Raw genomic sequence first — 13,076 nt, 5'->3', positions numbered from 1 at the left:
GGATGAAGTCCGGCACCCCCCATCGGGTCAGAATTTCTCTCCGTAGAAGTAATGCAACAGACTGAGCATTTGCGTTGCGCATAGGAAAAAGTTCCACCCAATGGGAATAATAGTCTACGAAGACCAAGAGGTATTCATTTTGCTGAGTGCTCCGAGGCAGAGGTCCCATAATGTCTACACCAATCATTTCATTGGGATGGGTAGTGACAGTTTGTTGTAGTCTTCCTGCAGGTTTCCGATTTCCTCCTTTTAACGTCTGGCATTTAATGCATCTTTTAACGTATTGCTTGACATCCATCCACATGCCAGGCCAGAATGCGACATCATAGATACGCTTATAGGTCTTATAAATACCCACATGGCCGCTCCAGGGATTTGAGTGATAGTGATGTAGAATGGATGATACAAGGCTATCAGGAATGTACACTCTTTAATGAACTTCGTTGTTTGACCGGTGTATTTTATGGTAGAGAGTATCCTCCAGTACTTCATACTGGTCTGTTAGAGTAGAGTCATTATCTGCTAAGGCTTGAAGTATGCTTATGATCTCAGGATCTTTGTGCTGCTCATCCCAGATGTCAGCAGGAGACATCGGAAGTTCTGGCTTCTCCTGTTGGCTGGTGTAAAGGCTACAACTGGTGTGCATTCGAGACAGAGCATCAGGTGCCATATTCAATTTCCCTTTTCGATATTCAACAACAAAATCATATTTCTGAAGTCGCAAGGCCCATCTATTGAGACGACTTGTGGTTTTTGTTGAAGACATTACCCACTGTAGTGCTGAGTGGTCTGTGATTACTGTGAACAGTTTGTACTCCAAGTAGTGCTGCCATTTCTCGAGAGCCCAGATTACAGCCAAGCATTCCTTCTCTGTAGTAGAATAATTTATTTCTGCTTTGGTCAAGGTTCTGCTGGCATACGCAATTACTTGTTCCATTCCCTGTTCCTTTTTCTGAGTCAACACAGCACCTAAACCTGTGTCGCTGGCATCTGTGTAGACTGTGAAAGGAAACTGTAAGTCAGGATGGCTGAGGATGGGAGGAGAGGTAAGACAAGATTTCAGATGTTCAAAAACCTTTTGACATTGTACAGACCAGTGAAATGTACATCCCTTTTTTTTTCATGCATTCAGAGGTTGTCACGATAGGTATTGGGGAAAAACACAAAGAGAGGGTAGATCCAAATGCAGGTAAGGGTTTTATTTAAACAGAGGGGTAAATACAAAATAAACAGTCATGAGAGACAAATCAAACAAAAAGGGAACCGGATGAAACGGGGAACTCGGAAGAATGGAAAGGTAGAGGAAGTCTGGTGGAACGAGAGAATGAGACACATAGGGTAAGACAAAGCAAGACTGATGGACCTGAAACACAATGACATCAGACAAGGACTCCGTGACATAGACTAAGACAGACTGGGTATTTATACACAGAAGGATAATTGGGAAACAGGAGACAGGTGGGGTGAACAATCAATCAGGTAACAAGGAGGAAGGTGACCATATAAGGGAACAGGAAGTGATCTGGGACAGGCACCGTGAGAAGGAGGACATCTAGTGGAACCCCGGGGAACAACAACCCAGACACTGTGACAGTACCCCCCCTCTACGGAGCGGCTACCAGACGCTTAAAGACAAAACATGACACAGAGACCAGGAGGGAGGCGGACAGGTGGAGGCTCAGGGGGAGGGACGGAGGGCCAGAAAAGGAACACATGGGGGACAAACACCAGAAATGATACATAAACCCGGGAGATCAGGAGGGAGGAGGACCGGAGGAGGTACAGGGGGAGGGACGGAGGGCCAGACTAAACTAAAGAGAACAGACAGAAACAGAACTCAAAAAACACAAAACATAAGTCCATGAAGGACATGTTGAGGTGTCCACTAGGACGGAGCAGATGACCACCACAGCCGTGTGGTCAAGGCCAGAGCCCTCCAGGGCGGAGCGGAAGACCACCACGTCTCTGTGGTCGAGGCCGGAGTCCACCAGGTCGGAGCAGAAAACCACCACGTCCTCATGGTCATCACCAGAGTCCCCCAGGGTGGAGCGGACGACCACCACGTCCTCGTGGTCACCGCCAGAGTCCCCCAGGGCGGAGCGGATGACCACCACGTCCTCGTGGTCACCACCAGAGTCCCCCAGGGTGGAGCGGACGACCACCACGTCCTTGTGGTCACCGCCAGAGTCCCCCAGGGCGGAGCGGATGACCACCACGTCCTCGTGGTCACCGCCAGAGTCTCCCAGGGCGGAGCCGAAGACCACCACGGCCTTGTGGTCACCGCCTCGGGAACTGTAACGGACACCGCCTCGGGAACAACATCGGGCACCGCCTCGGGAACAACCTCGGGCACCGCCTCGGGAACAGCATCGGGCACCGCCTCGGGAACAGCATCGGGCTCCGCCTCGGGAACTGCATCGGGCTCCGCCTCGGGAACTGCATCGGGCACCGCCTCGGGAACGACCTCGGCCTCGGGAACAGCATCGGGCACCGCCTCGGGAACTGCATCGGGCTCCGCCTCGGGAACAGCATCGGGCTCCGCCTCGGGAACAGCATCGGGCTCCGCCTCGGGAACTGCATCGGGCACCGCCTCGGGAACTGCATCGAGCACCGCCTCGGGAACTGCATCGAGCACCGCCTCGGGAACTGCATCGGGCTCCGCCTCTGAAACAGCATCGGGCACCGCCTCGGGAACTGCATCGGGAACTGCATCGGGCTTCGCCTCGGGAACTGCATCGGGCACCGCCTCGGGAACTGCATCGGGCACCGCCTCGGAAACAGCATCGGGCACCGCCTCGGGAACTGCATCGGGCACCGCCTCGGGAACTGCATCGGGCTCCGCCTCGGGAACTGCATCGGGCTCCGCCTCGGGAACTGCATCCGGCTCCGCCTCGGGAACAGCATCGGGCACCGCCTCGGGAACTGCATCGGGCACCGCCTCGGAAACTGCATCGGGCACCGCCTCGGGAACTGCATCGAGCACCGCCTCGGGAACTGCATCGAGCACCGCCTCGGGAACTGCATCGGGCACCGCCTCGGGAACAACCTCGGGCACCGCCTCGGGAACAGCATCGGGCACCGCCTCGGGAACAGCATCGGGCACCGCCTCGGGAACAGCATCGGGCTCCGCCTCGGGAACTGCATCGGGCTTCGCCTCGGGAACTGCATCGGGCACCGCCTCGGGAACTGCATCGGGCACCGCCTCGGAAACAGCATCGGGCACCGCCTCGGGAACTGCATCGGGCACCGCCTCGGGAACTGCATCGGGCTCCGCCTCGGGAACTGCATCGGGCTCCGCCTCGGGAACTGCATCGGGCTCCGCCTCGGAAACAGCATCGGGCTCCGCCTCGGGAACTGCATCGGGCACCGCCTCGGAAACAGCATCGGGCACCGCCTCGGGAACTGCATCAGGCTCCGCCTCGGGAACTGCATCGGGCTCCGCCTCGGGAACTGCATCGGGCACCGCCTCGGAAACAGCATCGGGCACCGCCTCGGGAACAGCATCGAGCACCGCCTCGGGAACTGCATCGGGCTCCGCCTCGGGAACAGCATCGGGCTCCGCCTCGGGAACAGCATCGGGCTCCGCCTCGGGCACCGCCTCGGGAACTGCATCGGGCACCGCCTCGGGAACTGCATCGGGCACCGCCTCGGGAACTGCATCGAGCACCGCCTCGGGAACTGCATCGAGCACCGCCTCGGGAACTGCATAGGGCACCGCCTCGGAAACAGCATCGGGCACCGCCTCGGGAACTGCATCGGGAACTGCATCAGGCTTCGCCTCGGGAACTGCATCGGGCCCCGCCTCGGAAACAGCAGCTGCCTGTCTCCTCCTCCGCCCTCTACGATGGGGAGTTGGTGGCGTTGAGTCGACCATCTTGTGCTGTGGTGCAGGGCTGGCGGCCATCTTGGGCTGTGACGCTAGGTTGGCGGCCATCTTGGGCTGTGGGGCTGGGCTGGTGGCCATCTTGGGTTGTGGGGTTGGGCTGGCGCCCATCTTGTGCTGTGGGGCTGAGCTGGCAGCCTTGTCTGGACACTCTGGTGTGGTTGTTGCATTCCACTGGGCACGATGGTGCAGGTAATTGGTAAACCCCCAAAAGTCCAGTATCTCTAACCCCTTCATCTCCCATGAAGGTAAAGGATCATCCAGGCAATTATTAAATAAATCCTTTAGTGCTGCATCATTGTAACCTAGCCCGACTGCCATAGTCCAAAACAATTGCGCCAGGCCACCCACCTCACTTCCCTCTTGATGAAGGGTGATTAAGTTCTGGTATCTCCCCCTCCGTTCCTCCATGGTGGCTGGGGAACCGATTCGAAATCCCACACCGCTGGATCTAGGCATGACGGAGTCCTTCTGTCACGATAGGTATTGGGGAAAAACACAAAGAGAGGGTAGATCCAAATGCAGGTAAGGGTTTTATTTAAACAGAGGGGTAAATACAAAATAAACAGTCATGAGAGACAAATCAAACAAAAAGGGAACCGGATGAAACGGGGAACTCGGAAGAATGGAAAGGTAGAGGAAGTCTGGTGGAACGAGAGAATGAGACACATAGGGTAAGACAAAGCAAGACTGATGGACCTGAAACACAATGACATCAGACAAGGACTCCGTGACATAGACTAAGACAGACTGGGTATTTATACACAGAAGGATAATTGGGAAACAGGAGACAGGTGGGGTGAACAATCAATCAGGTAACAAGGAGGAAGGTGACCATATAAGGGAACAGGAAGTGATCTGGGACAGGCACCGTGAGAAGGAGGACATCTAGTGGAACCCCGGGGAACAACAACCCAGACACTGTGACAGAGGTTCAGCAATTCTAGAGAAGTTTGGTACAAACCGGTGGTACCACCCAGCTAATCCCAAAAAACGCTGGACTTCTTTGATGTTGGTAGGCACGGGATAAGACTGTATGGCTTCTACTTTGCTTGGGTCTGCAGACACTCCTTTGGTGTTGACAACATGTCCTAGAAATGTTATTTCTGGTAGACAGAACTTACTTTTTTTCAGGTTAATTGTTAGGCCAGCCAATTTCAGCTTGTGAAGAACAGCCTGAATGTCCAAGAAATGCTGGGCTACAGATGGAGAGTAAATAATTATGTCATCAATGTAGACAAAACAAATGCTTCCACGCAATTCTCAGAGTACACACTCCATTAATCTCTGAAAAGTGGCAGGGGCATTTTTTAACCCAAAGGGCATTACATTAAACTGGAACAGACCTGAGTGGGTAATGAAAGCAGTCTTTGGTTTACTTTCCTGATCCATACTTACCTGCCAATATCCACTGTTAAGATCAATGGTGGAAAAAATGGACGCTCCAGCAAGAGATTCCAAGATTTCAGTAATGTTGGGCAGAGGATATGCATCATTCTCTGTACTGGCATTAACCTTTCGGTAATCCACACAAAACCTTAGGCTTCCGTCTTTTTTGGGAACCAAGACGACAGGAGAGGCCCATCCAGAACGTGACGGTTCCACAATACCTGCAGCCAACATCTCCTCCAACTGTTCTTTTATGACAGCCGGCTTGGCAGGGTTTGTGCGATATGGTCGCTGCTTGATAGGCACTTGGTGGGTGGTATAGATGTGATGCTCAAGGACTTTAGTCCGTCCCGGATGAAGTGTGCAGATTTGCGGGTTGGACTCCAGAATCTGACGTAGCTGTTGCTTGTCTTCAGGAGGTAAGTCGGCAGCACTTACAACAGTATTAATTAGGGTTTTCTAATCAGGATTAGCTGGCGATAAACATAGGACATTTTGCGGAGGGGGAACAGAACTCAGTAAAAATAGACTGGAACTTTTACTTTCTTTCTTTTCCTTTTGAGGTTGGGAATAGATAGCTGGTACACTGGCATTTCCAGGCTGGAAGGGAAAATCCTCCTTTGGAGTGCTCTTAAAGGAGTATTTTTGGTCTGCCACATAGATTTGGAGTCCACTAGAGAAAATGAAGTCCAAACCTAGTACAACAGCATAGGCTAGAGCTTTAGCAGGAAGAACAGCAGCAGGTATGTTGAAAACTTTGTGATGAAGAGTGACTGGTATATTTACCCATCCTAATGGAATTTCTGCTTCTACATTCGCCAAGTAAAGAGGACCTCGGGTCCATGGAAGAAGTCTTTGTACACCGAGCTCTTTATAAAGATTCTCATGAAGAAGAGTGTAACTTGCACCCGTATCAACAATGGCTTTCCCCTTCCAGGTAGCAATACTCAGGGGTACAACTAATTGTTGCGGCACAGCTGCAGGAGGTGGTGTATTCGTACATGTTTTTGGGGTCTTTTTGGTAAACGTGGCAGAAACAGAGTGATTGATAAGCGGACCGCCAGCTTTGGGAGCTGGAAATGTTGTCTGCTTACTGCTAGCGGAGTGGGATCGATTGGTTTGAAGTGACTGAGCAGAGACAAAGTGAGGACAGTGTCCAGGTGAGTGATGTCCTTTACATCGCCAACACTGCACTAAAGGTGGTTTCTCTTTCTCTGCTAGCCGATTGGAAACGGGTTTTTGGGGCATAGACATGTGTTGCTTGAGACCCATTCGTCCTTCATACTGCTGTTGCTATTCGAAGTCTCTTTCAAGCTGTTGGCCTAATCTCACCAGTTCGTCAACATTACTTACTCTACTGCGTAGCTGGCTAGTGAGGTATGGCTTAATATTCTTTAAAATCATTTTTACCAGTTCGCTGTTGGTTATGGTGGGCTTCCATCTCTTACAAAGAGCTCTGTAAGTAAAGGCGAAGTCTCTTATACTTTCCCTTTCACCTTGTGTTCTCGTTCTGACTCTTTCTGCTAGTTGGTCCTCATAGTCCTCTGAAAGGAAAGCAGAAAGAAAAGCAGTTTGAAATTCATCCCATGTACTTACAGATGACCGTGCTACTTCCCACCAGTCCCGGGCGGTGCCATAAAGGACAGAGCGGAAAGTGGCCACGATGTCAGCATCGGTAAGAGGATGCAGCGCTAAGAAGTCTTGGCACCGGGTGAGATACAACAATGGGTCAGCATCATCCAACTGTCTACCAAACGTAGGAAATGTGAGCTTAAGATGGTCACTCTTTACCATGGGAGGCGGTGCTGCATGCACTGCAGGTAGATCAATGACAGAGGACGATGGTGATGATTGTTCTTTCATTTGTAAACCAGCCATTTGTGTGTCTAGATTGTTGAATTTTCGTTCCATTTCAGTTTGTAGATCTTGTATACCTGTACATAGGGTTTTGGTGCTTTGAGTGCACTGGGTGAGCTCTGTAGACATTTGGTCATGATTCCTCTGAAGAGTTACTAAGTAGGTTTTGATATCCTGTTGGAGCTCCCCTTGAAGTTGTTCCATCATAAACCTCACCTCAGACACAAAAGTAGTTTGGGCTTTATGAAGTTCATTAGAAATGTCAATTTTCACGGCTTTTACAAGTTGATCAATTTCTCCCTTAATATCTTCTTTATTTCTAGACATGCACATGAACACTTGTTGCTGGTGGTGCTCCAGTTTATCAGCAAGTTGAGCAATCAAGGTGTCCTGGTGTGCAGACGTTGTTTTAAGTTCTTGGGTAAGTTCACCAACAGTTTTCTCATGAGTTCGCATATGTTCAAGTAACGTGTCCCAGTTTCCTTGCACATGAGCAGTGAGATGGTGAATTTCCCTTCCAGGAGTAGGGAGGTAACCAGGGAGGTCATGCTGTGCTGAGGAAGGAGGTGAAGCTTCATTGGATGCACTTGTGCACAACTGCATAGGAGCAGATTCAACTGAGGCAGTGCCACCTGGAGGTAGGGAGGAAAATTGCACCTGAGACCTGGGATGGGGACTGCTGAACTGAGTTGGCATAAAATGAAAAGTTGGAACATGAGATGAAGGAACAGATCTTAGGTGCGCAGGAGGCCATACTGGAGTTGCTATATCTGGGGGGGATTCAATCTCCACTGAAGTCGAAGGGGAAGGTGGGGTAGTGGCCATACTTGTAATGCGTGTTGGTTTAATATGTAAAGTGTTGTGCAATGTCACTCAAATGTATAAACAAAAAATAAAGTTACATACAATGAATTACCCCCACTTGGTTTGTTTCATTATAACAATCTCACCCCACAAGATTTCAAAATTAACACCAGGAGGTATCAATTTAACAAACCTCTTTAGTTTTCAAAAAAAAAAAAAACTTTTCACAGTTCTCAGGTTTCACAAAATTACTTGAATGTTTCTTCTCAAAAACACCTTTATATACATATGTACATAAACCACAGAACTTTAAAGTGTTAACAATGCTGAAGCAGTAGAACTCTGCAGTTCACAATTTCACACTTCTAGGGTTCAAGCCAAAGTTTTATACATATATATGGTTTGTGTCCCTGTTTGGGCGCCACTTATGTAGCGGTGGCAGGCCTCCAGTTAGACCGAACTAGGTTTTTCCCCCCAGTTAGTTAAAATTAAATATAATTTTTTCGGGTGCCAGACAAGACCAAAATTTGTCAAGTCAATCTATAACTATTTTCGTTTTTAGGTTCCCAGATAACTCAAGATAGAGCCCAAACTAAAACCCACCAGATACACAATGTACCAGCCACACAAAAACACATACATTTAAATAACACTCACAACCAGATTCAGTTTTTTCTCAAGTCAAAAGATGTTATTCAAAATAGAAAACACAAACAAAATTACAATGTTTCACTTCCCTTCAGTTTGACACTTTTTGTTTAGAAGGAAAATAACGAAAAAAGAAACAAGTACAATAAAGGAAAATAAGGAAATAACAGTCCTTCAATTCTTAAACCAAACAAAAAACAAAGAAAAGACAAAAAATGTCTAGTCCAAGTTTACACAAAACCCATATTAATCCCGTTGATTGAGCGGGTGGGTGTGTGTGTGTGTGTGTGTGTGTGCGTGCGTGCGTCTGCGAGCGTGCGCGTAAAATCAGCGGCACGAATCAGTCTGCCTTAGGGGCGTCCAGCCAGCTGCTGAATAAACAATGTTATGGGGATGTAAGGACGAAAGAACCTGAGATACTTTGATCTCCTGAGAAACAGACAATACAAACATACACAGGCATCTTCAAGACACCCCACAGAGTGGAGGAGCAGGAGACCTCCTTCCCTTCTGGCCATTTGTTTCATTTTAAATCTCTTCAGCCATTCTTCCTTCTACTCAGTCTGCTCAAAATGATTACATGAAAATGTCAATGCAAGTGAACTAACACTCATGTCTAGTATCATTGGAAATGTCTCAGTGCAACTGGTACAATGGTCTCACTCTCACAAAAGTAGATTAGAAGATAATACAGATCTGAAGAGTCAAGAGATATCTTGATTACTGTGATGGGAGTGTCCTTTCCTAGGGCCCTCCATGTAAATTACCCCCTGTTCCCATTGAGTTGTAAAACCACCCAGGCTTGGGACCTGAGGTAATGCAAATTCCAATTGTTAGTTTCTGTCTTCATCTCGGGGGATGTTTGTCTTGGTCTGAGGTATTTAAAGGATTGCAGCAAAAGGATCAGGGCGATTTCTGTAGCCAGAAAGCCCGTAGTGTGTTGTGTGTCTCTTCACTTCATACTATGTATTTTCTAAGGTCAGGTATGCATATTTTACTTTTAGATTCATCTTTGAGAATTTGATGTTTTGTATTGATATGATTTGATGTGTTTCAATTGGATATGTAATTACATATAAAATACATATCTACCTGACTGTTAATAAATTGTTACATTTTGATTCTATTCTGTCTTACTCTGTAATTATTGACTCGTAGATTACGTTGTATCCTTGTTAGCAACATGAGCACCCGAATGAATGAGTTAATATAAAAATAGAGTTAACTAGAATAATCAAATGTCAGAAGAATATTAATTAAAAAGGCATACAACCAATTTGCATTTCAACCTAAATTCGAGGTCATACTAAAATGGAGTCAGATTAAATAATAAAATGGAGTCAGATTTGAGTTTAACCTAAAATGAATAACTCTACGCGCTGAAAGACAGAACACGCAGGAAACCTTCATCCAGCACCAGATACCTTCCTTGGGCCGAGTGTCTGGACCTTACAGGGAAACAAAAGTTAGGACGTTTGAATGTCCGATGTGACTTTACGTAAGGTGCTAAAATCTTAAAGTACCTGCAGCAAGTGAACTGGGTTCATCTGTCGCGCCGATATGCAGATAGGTTGCGACCAGCCGTCATGCGAAACCAATCTTCTTCGGATCGCACCCGGTCTATGCTCACCCACAAATCCCGCACAATAAGCTGCAGCAGCCACAGTCATGAAGCCGTCAGGTAATACTCAGATTTCTTTTTTGTTTTTTTCACACCCCCCTGCTTCCGTTTTGTCCTCCTTATATATCCGTTTTCCATACCTCCTCCTAATTAAGGGTAGGGTAAAAGACCTGGCACGGACTTTTTCCATATTGCCACACAACTTGAATTATCCTTTAAGAGAATGAATAGTTAAATAGTTTCATGCCTTTTCAAGGTTCCCAGTATTGGAGACAAAACAATACAATACTTTTAACTAAGACTAGTCTCATATCCACCTTTTTCCTGACGTAAAAATGGGCGCCGCCGTCTAGCTTCCGGTCTCATTTGCATCCAGCTATATTAGCTGTACAAAACAGTTCGTTTTGCTGCTGGATATTGATATTGACAATTGATGTCCTATCATATTATTTTAATCTGTTATCTTAATTAAGAACACACTGGTTTGTACTGCAAATAGTTTTACAGTTTACTGTACATTGTTATTCTCCTCATTATTTACTTATAGCGGCTAATGAAATGGAAGTCTCACCCATAAGCTTACTTCCGCTATGAGGAAAAAGGTGGATTGAAATGCATGTTTTAGGCATATTAACTGAAAGTTATTTGTACCAACATTTGAAAATGTCGCTGCCATTGTTTTGTCTAAAGATACACACCAGTAATGTTTATTTTGAGACATTTTTATAAAAGGCATTTAAAAATATATCTCTTAAGGCCTAGTCTTGGCTTAAGCTAAGCCCTGACTGTGAAACTGGGCCTTTGTTACTTAAACTGGTGCATATAATTATTGATCTAGTTACAAGCTGTAATTTGCCTCATTCTTTTATGCAGGGAAGAAGATTCTGGATTGCAGGATATTCTGGAAAAAATCGAGGAGGTGTTAGAGGCATTTCAAGGTCTAGAGAGTGTCTCTTTCAGACTCAGAGAGCTTACCACCCTGACCACTTTCACCGTGTCTAGAACTGGCGCGAGCTGCCAGGCCCGTATCTACGAGCTGTGTGTTAACAAAAGCAGTGCTGTATACATTTGGATGCGGCGTCGGGCACGCTACACAACAAATTACCAACAACTGATCATGCGCGCGCTCTGTTTCTGACGCACTTCAAGCACTCAGTGGGCGGGGGAAGATTGAAGAGCCGGACTTTTTTTTTTTTTTTTGCTTTATTTGGTAGTATTTCGAATTAATGGTTTTTAAATAGTAGCCTATTATTTAAAAAAAATGTAAAAAAACAAAAACAAAAAAAAAATTCACTCGTTCACTCATTCTGGCGCCCCTATGGATGAGTGGCACCCTTAGCATTTGCCTATACCGCGGGCCGGCCCTGTTGGAAGATACCCTGATTGTGTTTCTGCCAATAAGTCAATCTTATTTTCAAATATTGGATTTCTGGTTTAATATGAATGAATGAATGAATGAATGAATGAATGAATAAAGGTGTGTATGCTAGCTATCAGTTCAAATACAGAGAAGTCTCACACTTTCATTGATGACTAACAGTGATGTCCTGCTTTCAGTGAGTATACATACTTGACAAATCTGCAAGCCTTTTTCTTTTAAAAAGGAAATCATGTGACAAATTGTTTGTTCCTATATTCTTCCATGCTGATGGCCGTGCAGCAGAGTTCAAGTCAAGTCAAGTTGAGCTTTATTGTCATTCTGCTACATGTGTGGAGATCAGGTGGAACAAAATGTCATACCTCACAGGACCACGGTGCTAAAGAAAAACAGACATACAACGATGAAGTAAAACAGTATAAACCTTTACACAACTGACCTACTAACAAGTTATTGACTATAAATATATTATATATAAATGTTTACCATAATCTAAAAAAATACAAACTACATGAATGCTTCACATAATACTATACTTATACAAAAACTAACCTAATGTCAGATTTTGACTTTAAGTACTATATATATATAAAAATGTTAACCTATGCATAAACAAAAAACAAACTATACAAAAGCTACACATAAACAGTGTACCTATACACAAACTAACCTACAGATTTGAATATGAATATACTACATATAAATGTTTACTTATAGACTATGAAAAGGAAAACTATATAGATTATACAATTGCTTCTGTGTGGTATCAGACCCGAACAAGACAAATTAAAGATTCGATCGGGAGCATGGCTGAAACATAAGGAGCCAAAATTCCACAGAAACGCTCAAGACAACAGGATGTTGTAAATCAATTCCTAGCACCACAAGTCGGAAGGAAGTCCACTAACTAGCAGCTAAAACAGCTTTAAACATTAGAACAAAAGAACAATTATTGACAACTCCAATTCAGAAAAGAGATTGTCAAATTTGGGGCAAGTAATCAAGATTGATGGTCAAAGAGATTCACAACATGACCATCATATGTAAACCCATGATAGTAATCATGATCACAAGATCTTTGGATTGACTTCCACCCACCTACAAGAAAAGAACCAGACTGAATGAACCTCTGGTCTCCGCAGAATGTCCTTATGTCCAAGAATGGAACAGAAACTACTTTTTTCTTTACACACAGTGAAAAACAGAGTGTCAATTCAACACTTAAAGTGTCAATTTTAACACTACTAAAGATCATATAATGGTCCCAATCTGTCTAGTGTTAAAAGTACACTGTTCGTGGTGTTGAATGTTTAGTGTTAATCTAGCACCTTATAGTGTAGAAAAGCACTCCAAGTGTAAAGTGTAACACTCCATATTTTCACACTCTGGGGTATTTAACACCCCGGTGTTGTTTTAAGTGTAATTAATAAAGTACTCTTTTCAGTGCAAACAAAAAAATGCTATTGTATGGGTGTTCATGTACAAGATTAGACATA

The 13,076-nt window shown here is 45.8% G+C and overlaps 2 protein-coding genes across 2 annotated transcripts; both read right to left on the bottom strand.

Annotated features, from left to right (window-relative positions):
• Nucleotides 1-427: 427 nt before the first annotated feature.
• On the bottom strand, nt 428-6,544 carry LOC128016397 (uncharacterized). The gene is given in 4 exon segments (XM_052600867.1): nt 428-1,143; nt 4,825-5,082; nt 5,494-5,682; nt 5,815-6,544. Coding segments are annotated over 4 exon segments (1,890 nt in total). The 3' UTR covers nt 428-430.
• On the bottom strand, nt 1,185-4,806 carry LOC128017689 (retinitis pigmentosa 1-like 1 protein). The gene is made up of 2 exons (XM_052603136.1): nt 3,047-4,806; nt 1,185-2,344 (listed from the first exon to the last, which is right to left on the bottom strand). The coding sequence occupies exons 1-2, from the start codon at nt 4,340-4,342 to the stop codon at nt 1,886-1,888; spliced, it is 1,755 nt and encodes a 584-aa protein (XP_052459096.1). The 5' UTR covers nt 4,343-4,806; the 3' UTR covers nt 1,185-1,885.
• Nucleotides 6,545-13,076: the final 6,532 nt, after the last annotated feature.

This window comes from Carassius gibelio, chromosome A7 (assembly GCF_023724105.1).
Source record: "Carassius gibelio isolate Cgi1373 ecotype wild population from Czech Republic chromosome A7, carGib1.2-hapl.c, whole genome shotgun sequence".
Lineage (NCBI taxonomy): Eukaryota > Metazoa > Chordata > Actinopteri > Cypriniformes > Cyprinidae > Carassius > Carassius gibelio.
The sequence above is the reverse complement of the archived record's forward strand: the minus strand, read 5'-3'. Positions and strand labels throughout refer to the sequence as shown.